Genomic DNA, 13,033 nt, shown 5'->3' with positions numbered 1-13,033 from the left:
GTTGGCACAATGCAGTCAGACAAGTACCGTTCTCCTGGCAACCGCCAAACTCAGACTCGTCCATCAGATTGCCAGATGGAGAAGCGTTATTCATCACTCCAGAGAACGCGTCTCCACTGCTCTAGAGTCCAGTGGCGGCGTGCTTTACACCACTGCATCCGACGCTTTGCATTGCACTTGGTGATGTATGGCTTGGATGCAGCTGCTCGGCCATGGAAACCCATTCCATGAAGCTCTCTACGCACTGTTCTTGAGCTAATCTGAAGGCCACATGAACTTTGGAGGTCTGTAGCGATTGACTCTGCAGAAAGTTGGCGACCTCTGCGCACTATGTGCCTCAGCATCCGCTGACCCCGCTCTGTCATTTTACGTGGCCTACCACTTCATGGCTGAGTTGCTGTCATTTCCAGTCACTTCCACTTTGTTATAATACCACTGACAGTTGACTGTGGAATATTTAGTAGTGAGGACATTTCACGACTGGACTTGTTGCACAGGTGGCATCCTATCACAGTACCATGCTGGAATTCACTGAGCTCCTGAGAGCGGCCCATTCTTTCACAAATGTTTGTAGAAGCAGTCTGCATGCCTAGGTGCTTCATTTTATACACCTGTGGCCATGGAAGTGATTGGAACACCTGAATTCAATTATTTGGATGGGTGAGCGAATACTTTTGACAATATAGTGTATATATATATATATATATATATATATATATATATATATATATATATATATATATATATAAGTCTGTCAATTAAACTGTGAGGAACATCTCGTGACCTCAAAAAATCAACAAATTCTTCTTGCATGTTGCGACCTTTTGAAAAAACGCAATAAACATCCAATCCAAAATTCCTGCCACTGTAATTCCAATCCGCTGTAACAATGATATAAACGGGAAACAGATAAACATACACTGGCAATTGTAATGCGTAAGCATGTGAACATTTTCTCGTGCGCATGGGAAGTTTTCTTGTACCCACGCACAAATCTCTGGATTTTTTTTCCGCAAAGGTCACTTAAGGGGCTCCATACAAAGACCCAGACAATTTAATTTATTATTGTAAATAAACTATTGAAACTAAATTGCAAAAATGACTCTTTCAGAAATGTTCATGGCTAATGAATATGGTAATGAAGATGAGAACCAAGAGCTCATTAACATATGACCGCCCATATTTACTGTACATTATTCAGCATTCAGTGATTTTGCAGCATGCATTATTACTAATTTCATATGCAAAGAATTAGCCTATCATAAAAAAAGTACAGCCTGTTTAATTGTATCGTCATGACGGAAGAAGTTGTATAACTTGTACGATTGTACCACCTCACGTTTATAAACGCCCAGGTTAAAAACTGACAACAAAGACACAACTGTTATAAACTTACAGATAAATTAATAGTCCATTCGGAAATGTCTGTGGGAAGAAAAAGTACAGTATTTCATTGGTAAAAAAGAATGATGGAAATTCATAATGATGAGATGGACTCAAATTTAATTTCGAATTTCTATGCCAGTATGAAGTTATGTCATTGACTGAGTACCATTAAAGGAATATCCTGGGTTAAATACAAGTTGAGCTCCTGTTAAATACAGAAATGCACTTACAATGGAAGTCTATGGGGCAAGCATGCAATTTGCATTGCCCCATAGACTTCCATTGTAAGTGCAGTTCTGTCAACACACTATTTGTTTTAACAACTGGTGAACGAGTTGAAATTACCACAGATGCAGTTGTACTTAAAGGAATGTTCCATACAAGTTAAGCTCAATAGACAGTATTGGTAGCATAACATTGATTACCACAAAAAAGCAAACGGTGGTTGAGAGGCACTTACAATGGAAGAACATAGGGCCAGTCCATAAACATAAAAAACGAAATTTTTCAAAAGTAAAGCCACAAGACATAAACTTTATACACCTTAACATGATTTTAGTGTGATAAAATAGCTTACAAGGTTTGCCGATGTTAAGTCGTCATGGCAACAAAGTTGTAATATTGGAAATAACTTTACACAGAAAAGCTTAGTAAGCCATTTTATCACACTAAAATCATGTTAACACATATAAAGTTTCCGTCTTGTGGCTATACTTTTGAAACTGTGAGTATTTTCACGTTAATGGACTGGCCCCATTCACTTCCATTGTAAGTGCCTTATAGTATCCAGGATTTTTGAAACTTTTTTTTTTTAAATAAACAGGGAAAGGTTGAAGATGTTTTTTGCGGTAATCAACTTTGCACCCCAAATGCTGTCGATTGAGTTTAACTTGAACTGAACCCGAAACATTCCTTGAACCCAGAATATTCCATTATAAACCTGTTAGTATCAGAACCGATCTCGTTTATAAACTATTACTAATACTATTACAGTGTGGGAGTTGGTCATGTACGACGTCCACGCTACGAAAAACATGAACACACAAATTATTTATTTTGAGCAATTTATCTTTTAGTGCAGTATAAACTGGTAGGACAATGTCTGATGAACTTTATGTTTCCAAGCGTCCCTGTTTATGCTCAAAACATTTCCATAGTTTGGTTTTTACAAGTATTATTCTTAAACTATATATCAATTACAGACTTTGAGTTGCATTCGGTTTTACCGCACTGTAACATAAAGATATCTCGCTGCAGTAGTTATTGACATCATTTCCTTTTCTTGGAAATCAAAGTTACAGACATCAGTTATTGATGAGAGTTGTTTGAGGCTTCTTTTTTTCATTGCATTCCACAAAAACACTGTTTTATCCAGTGCTCAAATTCCAATCTGATTAAGATTTCTCTTTCAGCTTGAGCATGTTCAAACTCAAACTCTCTGCTCTCGATTCAAAAGAGGGACTCAAGTTTGGGAAAATTTGAGATGCAAAGATCCCATACAGTCGTACAAGAGTGACACAAGGCAATACTGATATCAACCACTGCAAACTAAAACAAGGATCACTTTAGGTACTTTATAATATAAGGATATAAGTGATGTTTTGTCAAGAAAACATTTGTGAGACTTTCATAACATCAGATCAAATGAAGATTCGGCTGTCTGAGCCTTGAAGCGCCCCCTGGAGGAAGAACAGCTTTGTGTCTCAAATATAACATCACTCGCCAGGAAAGTTTGCCGCTCAAAAATCCAACCAATCACTGTGATAAGAACTTGCGGGGGGCGGAGTTTGATTGGATACACTGAACATCAATCAGAAAAGTGACGAACAATTGGTTTGATAACAATGTAATGCTTAACAGTTCTGTAGTACATGTACATAAAAATACAAATATATAGTAAATATAATACAAATGAATCAAAATTTTATGACATTTTAAACTATTTTTATGTACAATCTATTGATGTAAAAAGTAATAGGCCTTGTGTTTGGAAATGTTATTAATGTTAGTTATAGTGTTACCCTTCTTGGCGTTTTTGGAAAAATATTTTCACAAAACAAAATAAATCGTTTATATCCTAAACACTATAATGTGTAATTATGTTTTCAGAACCCTTATAAAAAGTACATATATGAACATATACAGTATATAAAATGATTATTGTTTTAGCATATATGTTCATATTCAAATTCCATTGGTATTTGTGAAAATATGTTACACATATGAAAACGTGATTTATAAATATGTTTTTTTTTTTTATTATTATGAATATTTGGAGTATTTCTGAAATATATGATGCAAATACGCACAAGTTTGTGACTTTTTTAATCAGTGTAAACTGTATATGAAGACACACACACACACACACACACACACATAAAGGGCTACATGTATATATACACTGGTGGCCAAAAGTTTGGGATAATGTACAGATTTTGCTTTTATGGAAAGAAATTGGTACTTTTATTCACCAAAGTGGCATTCAGTTGATCACAATGTATAGTCAGGACGTTAATAACATGAAAAATGACTATTACAATTTGAATCGTTTCAGAACTTCTTAAAATAGTTCAAAGTGTTCTCAACAAAAAATCCTCCACGTGCAGTAATGACAGATTTGCAGATCCTTGGCATTCTAGCTGTTAGTTTGTCCAGATACTCGGGTGACATTTCACCCCACACTTCCTGTAGCACTTGCCATAGATGTGTCTGTCTTGTCGGACACTTCTCATGCACCATACAGTCTAGCTGATCCCACAAAAGCTCAATGGGGTTAAGATCCATAACACTCTTTTCCAATTATCTGTTGTCCAATGTCTGTGTTTCTTTGCCCACTCTAACCTTTTCTTTTTGGTTTTCTGTTTCAAAAGTGGCTTTTTCTTTGCAATTCTTCCCATAAGACCTGCACCCCTGAGTCTTCTCTTTACTGTTGTACATGAAACTGGTGTTGAGCGGGTAGAATTCAATGAAGCTGTCAGCTGAGGACATGTGAGGCGTCTATTTCTCAAACTAGAGACTCTGATGTACTTATCCTCTTGTTTAGTTGTACATCTGGCCTTCCACATCTCTTTCTGTCCTTGTTAGAGCCAGTTGTCCTTTGTCTTTGAAGACTGTAGTGTACACCTTTGTATGAAATCTTCAGTTTTTTGGCAATTTCAAGCATTGTATAGCCTTCATTCCTCAAAACAATGACTGACTGATGAGTTTCTAGAGAAAGCTGTTTCTTTTTTGCCATTTTTGACCTAATATTGACCTTAAGACATGCCAGTCTATTGCATACTGTGGCAACTCAAAAACAAACACAAAGACAATGTTAAGCTTCATTTAATGAACCAAATAGCGTTCAACTGTGTTTGATATAATGGCAAGTGATTTTCTAGTACCAAATGATCAATTCAGCATGATTACTCAAGGATAAGGTGTTGGAGTGAAGGCTGCTGGAAATGGGGCCTGTCTAGATTTGATAAAAATGACTTTTTTCAAATAGTGATGGTGCTGTTTTTTACATCAGTAATGTCCTGACTATACTTTGTGATCAGTTGAATGCCACTTTGGTGAATTAAAGTAACAATTTCCTTCTGAAACAGCAAAATCTGTACATTATTCCAAACTTTTGGCCGCCAGTATATATATATATATATATATATATATATATATATATATATATATATATATACTGTATATTTATATAGTATATACTTAAATATTTGTTTATTTAAAATAATAATAATTAAATCTATATACTTATTCTTAATATATATCATTATATATATTTATCAATTGTTTAACTTTTTAAAATAAGCAACACTTTGTGCTGCGGGAGTGTTATATGGCTCTAAATTTGTCTGATTGGTATAATAAAACACACCCATTTACATATATAAATATTTGTTTTCTCTCTATGTTTGCAGGCCAGCAGCTCATAAATTTGCATATTTGTTCTATAATGCAAATTCCTCACCCAGCACCCTCTGTAGGGCTTGAAATTGCACTTATACAGCCTGTATGCACTTCGCCCTGCTCTGGCCTTCATCTGCACTGACATGCTGGCAAAAGAAACATTTCTTTTGTGCTGCATACTTAGTCATTTATTTGCTAAATATGGACTCCGTCCAGACTGGCCCGAGCCATTGTGAAAACACTCTGCTGTTTCTCAGGATATGAGAGCTCTGCCACTCTCAGATTCCTTTGCCTTGTATGGCTCTAGACGCGCCCGACTGCGGGAGTTTGACCTTATTGGCCGAATTAGGAACAGGGAGGTGTGGAGAAAGTCTGAAAATCCAAACAAACTTCCCTTCAGTCTAAGGAACAAACCCAACACAGTCGCACATTCTCAACCTGTTTCAACAGAAAAACAAGGTATAGTTACAAGAAGATCTTGGTTTTGATGGTTTTAACCATTGTTTGGTCTGTTAATGGCTAATATATACTATGTATACAGTTTGTGTTTTATCTTCTAGTTAAGACGTTTCTTATGATCTTGGTAACCTTTTGACCTAAAGGCTCATGCTTAAATGCTTGACTAGTCAATCTAGTCTTTACTATTATTCTAAAATGTTGAAACCAGTAATAATAAAGAGTGAGAAGGTATTTCCAAACTGACAGTAAGGATACAAGAGTTGATGAGTACTGTATATAGTTTTTTGGTTGCTTTATGTCATTTCTTACATACTCAACATTTGAAAACCACAAGAAAACATATTTGAGCCATCATGCTTTGGTTATCAACACTTTTGATCACAAAAGTTATATTTCAACAAGCTTCAGAGTTGATGGCATCTGCTGTATTTTTCATAACTACGTGTGTAGATAAGTGATATAATGGCTCTAATTAACTCTTATCTATCCCTTCATTACAGAAATAAACCCTGAGGTCAAGATGTCTGCTGCCAAGCGTGCCAAGGGAAAGACCACAAAGAAACGCCCGCAGAGGGCCACTTCCAACGTGTTTGCCATGTTTGACCAATCACAGATCCAGGAGTTTAAAGAAGCCTTCAATATGATTGATCAGAACAGAGATGGTTTTATTGATAAAGAGGATCTACATGATATGCTGGCATCTCTTGGTAATGTACAATATTTTTAGGGTACTGTATATTGAATATGGAAACATTGTTTTATTTTAGTCGTGAAAGGGTCAATCTCAAAGAAACATGTCCAGGTCAAATCCAGCTGATCTTAAATAAACAAAGGACAAATGCAATGTCTTCTTGTAAACATCCAAAAGGCTTTATAATGTGGTCATAATCATTTATAAGTGGTCTTTGTCTGCTTTAAATGAAGTAGTAAAATCTACAGTAGGTCTTCTTTTAAACAGCTATGAGATATTATGAAGTGGTTATAAGAAACATTTGCTTTGAACATTTTTATTGTAATACTTAGAAAATAAAATATTCAGTAAACCACATAACATTATTTCAGATGTTAGAGCTGTCAGCTTAAACTTGCTTACATTAAAATGAACATTGGTCTCAGAGGAAACATTCAAAAATGTACAAAGTAACAGCTCTATGAAAGGCTAGGCACTGGCACTGTAAATTATGGATTTTTACTCATTTGCGTTCTGAGGATGTACAAAGTCACAAGAACGTTTATTATAAGGCACTAGGCATACATTATAATGCGTTAAGAATAAATACAGGTTTCATCGTGTGTTCTAATGCATCATAATCTTAAAAGTTACAACCACAAATAGCTAACTAATATATTATATTGGACAATACAACATATTATAAGGTTTATTATAAGGCATTATAAACACAGGCTTCATAGAAAGTGTTACCATAATTTCATATTGTTTTCTTTTGATGCACTGTAAAAAAATAAATAAATAAAAAAAATAAAACTGGCAGCTGTGGTTGCAAGAATAATTATGTAAAAAACTTTACAGAACAACCTGTACATTTCACAGTTTAAAACGGTTGTAATTTACATGACCATAATACACCACTGTAATAATAATAATAATAATAATAATAATAATTCTGTTAAATTTATAGTAAAAAAAAGTCATAAACTTGATATTAACCTTCTGAAACTGTAAAAATCTGGTTTTTACTTTATAAGGTATTGTTAATCACCGTAAAAATTAAGTAGAGCACATGATGACATGAAGTTCACTAATAGTGACTCATCCAGGAGCAATAACCAATAAACATGTAGAGACAGTGCTCAGTGTGACTCACACAAACACTAAACACCATCAGGGTAACACATGTGAAATTTAAATAATGCAATAAACATTAACTAAACTACATCAAATATAACACAGAACACCCCAAAGTACATAACTGATATTAAAATAATAATAAGAAACATAACTATACCCATAAAATATAATGAAATATGATGGGTCATGCAGAGAATTGTGGGAACACCCGATTATTGTTTTTTACTGTAATTTTAACAATAATTCACTGTAAAAAGTACATGTACTCTCTTTTTAAACAATGTAAATTTTTACCATTAATTATACAGGAAAATCATACTTTTTACATCTAAAAAATGTTTTATTGTAAAAAGTACTGTACTGTCTTAGAAAATATATATATTAAAAAAATGTACTGTATATTTTACAGTTGATATTCGTTAATCGATTAACGTTTTATTTCTTTAGCATTTTTACAGTCTTTTACCATTAAAATTACAGAATTTTTTTTACAGTGTGGGCATGTTTTTAACAGGTCTGTGTGATTTGCCCAATAATGTCTTTTGGCAATAATGTTTTACCTTTCAGATAACATTATTTAAATTATCATCCAACTTATCACCAACCACACTGGAATGGTTTATCTTCACAAATTAAACTTAGACCAAGTTAGTTCGTTTGATCCTTTCCACATTTATTCTGTTATCTGTTGGTTGATCCAGGAAAGAACCCATCTGACGAGTATCTGGAGGGTATGATGAGTGAAGCTCCAGGGCCCATCAACTTCACAATGTTCCTCACCATGTTTGGAGAACGTCTAAATGGAACCGACCCTGAAGATGTCATACGAAACGCCTTCACATGCTTTGACGAGGAAGCTTCCGGTACAGTTGTTTATTATATAATATATGGTTATTCTATACTAATCAGTGCTATACCACTCTATACTATACTTCACTTTTCCATATTACAGCTGTTCTCAAACTGGGGGCCCTAGAATGTGATTTTTAAATTTTATTTACTACACATGTATATAGTATACTCAGGGATTGTGAACTTTAAAACTATGGTCTGTTTAAAAAAGAGAAATATTAATAAAATAAAATTAGCTGATTACGATTCAATGCTATCCCACTACGCTGCAACATCATCAAACTGAGACATCAGTAGATACAGTATATTGCTAGTTAAACACTGATCCAGTATTTGATTGCTAAGATTGAGGGGGCCCATTTGAAACAGTTTATTTCAAGGTTTAAATTAGATTTTGAATCCCAGATTTTTAATATAGCCTCATATATTTGGACCTCAGTGTTCATAAGGTAGCCTACACAAATGGCACCTGTTTAGAGTGGTCAGGAAATATGAAAAATTGTTATTTTTGCTTAGAACTTCTGAATAGTTTGGCCTGAAATCATGGGACTGGTCTCTTTAGATTCCTTAGGGCATAATGAGTTTAATGATACACAATTGTCCTATGTCGGCCACTTTGGGCATTGGCCATTTAGAATTTTGTCATAAAATGCAGTATTTTACAAATGCAATGTTGTAATGGTACACTTACGAAACTTGGTATGCATCATCGGCACCATGCCCTGAGGGTATCTATGAAGTTTGGGGCCAGCGCCACCTTGTGTTCAAAAGTTATAATGAAATACATGACTGTGCAAAAGTCTTAGGCACATAAGATGTTTCACAAAAGCATTTGTCCTAAAATGGTTATTTATATCTTCAGCTTTAGTGTGTCAATAGGAAATATAAACGTTAGACTCCCAAACATTACTTTTGAAAATAGAAGAACAGGGAGCCCTGCAACAGATGTCATGGCCCCCACAAAGCCCCCCACTGAACATCGTGTCAGTCTGAGATTACATAAAGAGACAGAAGCAATTGAGACAGCCTAAATAGATAGAAGAACTGTCGCGAATTCTCCAAGAAGCTTTGAACATCCAATCTGCCAACATCCAAGAAAAACTGTGTCCAGGTGTACCTAGGAGAATTGGAGCTGTTTTAAAAGCAAAGGTGGTCACACTGAATATTGATTTAGCTTTTTGTATGTTACTGGATTTTGTATGACATCAAGTGATAAATGAAAACTATTTATTTAATTATTTTTGAAGACATCCTCACTATGCAACATTTTTCACAAGTGCCTAAAGCTTTTGCACAGTACTGTATTTGAAAATGATAGACCTTTGTGATAGACCAAATCGTTCTGGTGAAACGCATCAACAAATTTCATGGCAATATGCCAAAATGGATCTGAGGTTGTATCTCTGCAATCTTTGCTTGTGTCATTGTTATCATTCCCTGACAGCATCATATACATTTGGCGACAGTACCACTTATTGGCCAATAGTTAGAATAAATTCTGTTGTTGTTTTTTATGCCACTTTTCTTAAAATCATAATCATTGATGTCAAATCATATTTCTTTACATGCCTTTGGTCTGCTTGGCCCCATAATTGCTGCTTACCCATTTTTTTTTTTAGCTCTTTAATTGTGATCTTTAAGTAAGTATCTAATCAAGAGAAGATCTAACCTGATGCCTGTAACTCTTCAGGGTTCATTCATGAAGACCACCTCCGTGAGCTGTTGACCACCATGGGCGATCGTTTCACAGATGAAGAAGTGGACGAACTGTTACGTGAGGCACCAATCGACAAGAAAGGAAACTTCAACTATGTTGAGTTCACTCGAATCCTCAAACACGGAGCTAAGGACAAAGACGACATGTAAAAGCGTCTTATTACACAGATGTACATTCTTTACACATACTACATGTCTACTGATATTGATCACAAAATACTTTGAATCTCATCCAATAGTTCAGTGTTACATTTAGCTATATTTTAACTCTGTTGGTCTTTCCAGCTAAAATCGGTAAAGTTATTATGATTAAACCCATTTATGAAGTCTTAAAACATAATATGAAGTGAAGGAAACATAATTGAAAGAAATTAAGATTTCACAAGGCCTCATCTCCAGAATCTCCACAAAGTATAATAAAGAAATAAAGACCTTGTACTTTTTGTGAAAGGCCTGTACATTTCAGAATAGGTTTGTTAGCATTTGCAAAAACCATTAAAAAAATATTTTAAAGATTTACACATTTTACTTTCATAACAAAATTCAAATTGAATTGTGTAATGTTTAACAAAATTAAATCAAAACTTAAAATATTTAGTTTTTTATATATTTTGTATTAATGATTACTCAATTTAATTTGATAGAATTATATTATGAAATTGAAATGCATTCATTTGTTTCTTTTTTTTTTTTTTTTTTTTTTTTTGATTGTTCTGCAAATGGCACCTCTGGTATACAATCACAATTTTAAAATAAATATTTTTTTCCATTCGACCTATGCATGCTTGTATTATTTTTGTTGGTGGTGGTTTTTTTAGTCTATTTACAAGTTATAGTTTTCCTAACCCCATGATACAATTCAATACCACAAAAAATTATTCCAGGTTTTCCAGCTTTTAAACAAAACAAAATTAGTATTTTTGACATTATGGTGAATCTCACGAAAACATGTCTGAATCAAATTTCAGCCCTAAATGAAAAAAAAAAAAAAAAAGAAAGAAAAGAAAAAAAATTATATTTTGCATTAAGAAAATGAAGTTTATATATACATGTACTCCTTTGTGTGATTTTTAACATTGTAACATTATTTTCATGACAATTAATAACTCCAAATCCCTTAATAACATATGTGTCAGGACCTTTAAGTTTTCATTTGATTATTCTTAGTGTTCACAATGAGGATTCTCATTCCTGCAGTATAATCAGTCTGGGCCAGTTGTAGGCATGGGCAGGGGTGGGCTGAGCCCACCCAAACATGAGTCTTGCCCACCCAATCAAACATTTGGTAAACACGGTTTTAAATAAAATATATATATATATATATATTTATTTTTTTTCAAATTGTGCATTGGTTAAAAGCAATATCGGAGCAGGCAAACATTGAGGGTTGGCTGTAGACTGCCCAACAAATCACAAAACAGCACCAGAAATGTGAAGAAACACATCATCCCGCCCACACCAGCACTCAGGGCCGTAGCAAGTAATTCTGGGCCCCCTGACTATATATTACCCTGGGCCCCTTACCTATCAAAATAATAGTTTTGAATTTGTTGTGGGCCCCCCTGGACTTTTGGGCCCCTAGTATTGCTACCACCTTTCACCCCACTAGCTACGGCCTTGCCTGCACTCAGCAATCAAAACTTGTCCCGCACCGCACTGTTGCTGGATGCATGCTTCTGTTTTCCTTGTTGTTAATTTGGTGTCGATGAGAGATTCTGTCAGTCTCCACACGTCTTACATCTCTAATACATCTTTTTACAGTGCTGTGATAGTTTGTTGCTTATTATTTGTCATTGCTTTTTAAACTACTCTATTTTTGCCATGAAAATATCTTTTGGTGCTTATGTGGCATTACTTTCCATCCATCCATCCATTCCTGTGTTCCCTAAATTACTTGACACATATAGTTTCACTGGTAAAATATCAAAACCATTTGCTACCCTACAAAGGCCGTACTCATTAACTAACACTGAAACTGAGAAAAATGGCTTGAATTATTTTGATGTGGATTTTGTTGTTACTGTATTTTCACACAATGGTTACTCTGAATTTCAGCATATGAGACAAACTCGTCTATCACCGGACAAATCATAAGACACCTGCTTCAATCAGAACTCAGTTTTGCGTTTTGACTTTGTAGGGCAGTATCATTGCTTATTACATTTCTGTCAAACAGAAAGAATTGTCATCATTTAATATTATATAATTACTTCTTTAAGCAGTTCTCATCTGTGTCAAATTTTAGGATCTTAATCTTACATGTTATTGATCTCTCCATCTAATATATTTCCTTTCATTCCATCCTTATTTTTCTCCTTGATATTATTTCTCTCCACTCCATCCTTGTATTCGTGGGGACTCTAATTTGCCTTTGTAAGTTGCTTTAAGGCAGTAATTTTAATTTATCTAAAAGTGTATTGCTTTATTTTGTTTCTTGGTAATGTTGGTAGTATACTACCTCCATTACTTCAATCTTATGCAAGTAAAGTCAAATTTATTTGTATAGCACTTTTCATAACAGCCGTTGTCTCAAAGCAGCTGTAAATGAAATTATGCTATAACAGAAAATGAATGAATATAATGGCAATATTAGTTATGTTTAGAATTATTAGTGGTTAAAATGAGTAAACTAAGTAAGTGCATATGATTATATACAATGTTTATCAGTTTATTTAAATATATTTTTTAATATGAGTTAAGTGTGAAATATAGTTATATTGGGTCTTATGATCTTGACAATTACGCCATGTTACGCCAATTAAAGACATTAAATTAGTAGTCTGAGTAACCCCACCCCCATGCCCACCTGTGATATCCCCCAGCCCACCCTAGCATAGCTGTCAGAAGCCAGGCCTGTAATCAGTGTTGTGTAAGTGTAAGTTTTTCTGATCAACAAATGTAAAATAATCT

At 34.4% G+C, this 13,033-nt stretch overlaps 1 protein-coding gene across 1 annotated transcript; it reads left to right on the top strand.

The window, feature by feature from the left end:
* Window positions 1–5,531: 5,531 nt before the first annotated feature.
* Window positions 5,532–10,897, top strand: LOC127418827 (myosin regulatory light polypeptide 9-like). The gene is made up of 4 exons (XM_051659680.1): window positions 5,532–5,745; window positions 6,246–6,452; window positions 8,257–8,418; window positions 10,098–10,897. Exons 1-4 carry the CDS (start codon window positions 5,547–5,549, stop codon window positions 10,271–10,273), a joined length of 744 nt encoding a protein of 247 aa, XP_051515640.1. The 5' UTR covers window positions 5,532–5,546; the 3' UTR covers window positions 10,274–10,897.
* The last annotated feature ends 2,136 nt before the right edge of the window (window positions 10,898–13,033 follow it).

This window comes from Myxocyprinus asiaticus, chromosome 28 (assembly GCF_019703515.2).
Source record: "Myxocyprinus asiaticus isolate MX2 ecotype Aquarium Trade chromosome 28, UBuf_Myxa_2, whole genome shotgun sequence".
In the NCBI taxonomy this organism is placed as follows: Eukaryota; Metazoa; Chordata; class Actinopteri; order Cypriniformes; family Catostomidae; genus Myxocyprinus; species Myxocyprinus asiaticus.
This window is presented reverse-complemented; position numbering and strand designations above follow the sequence as displayed.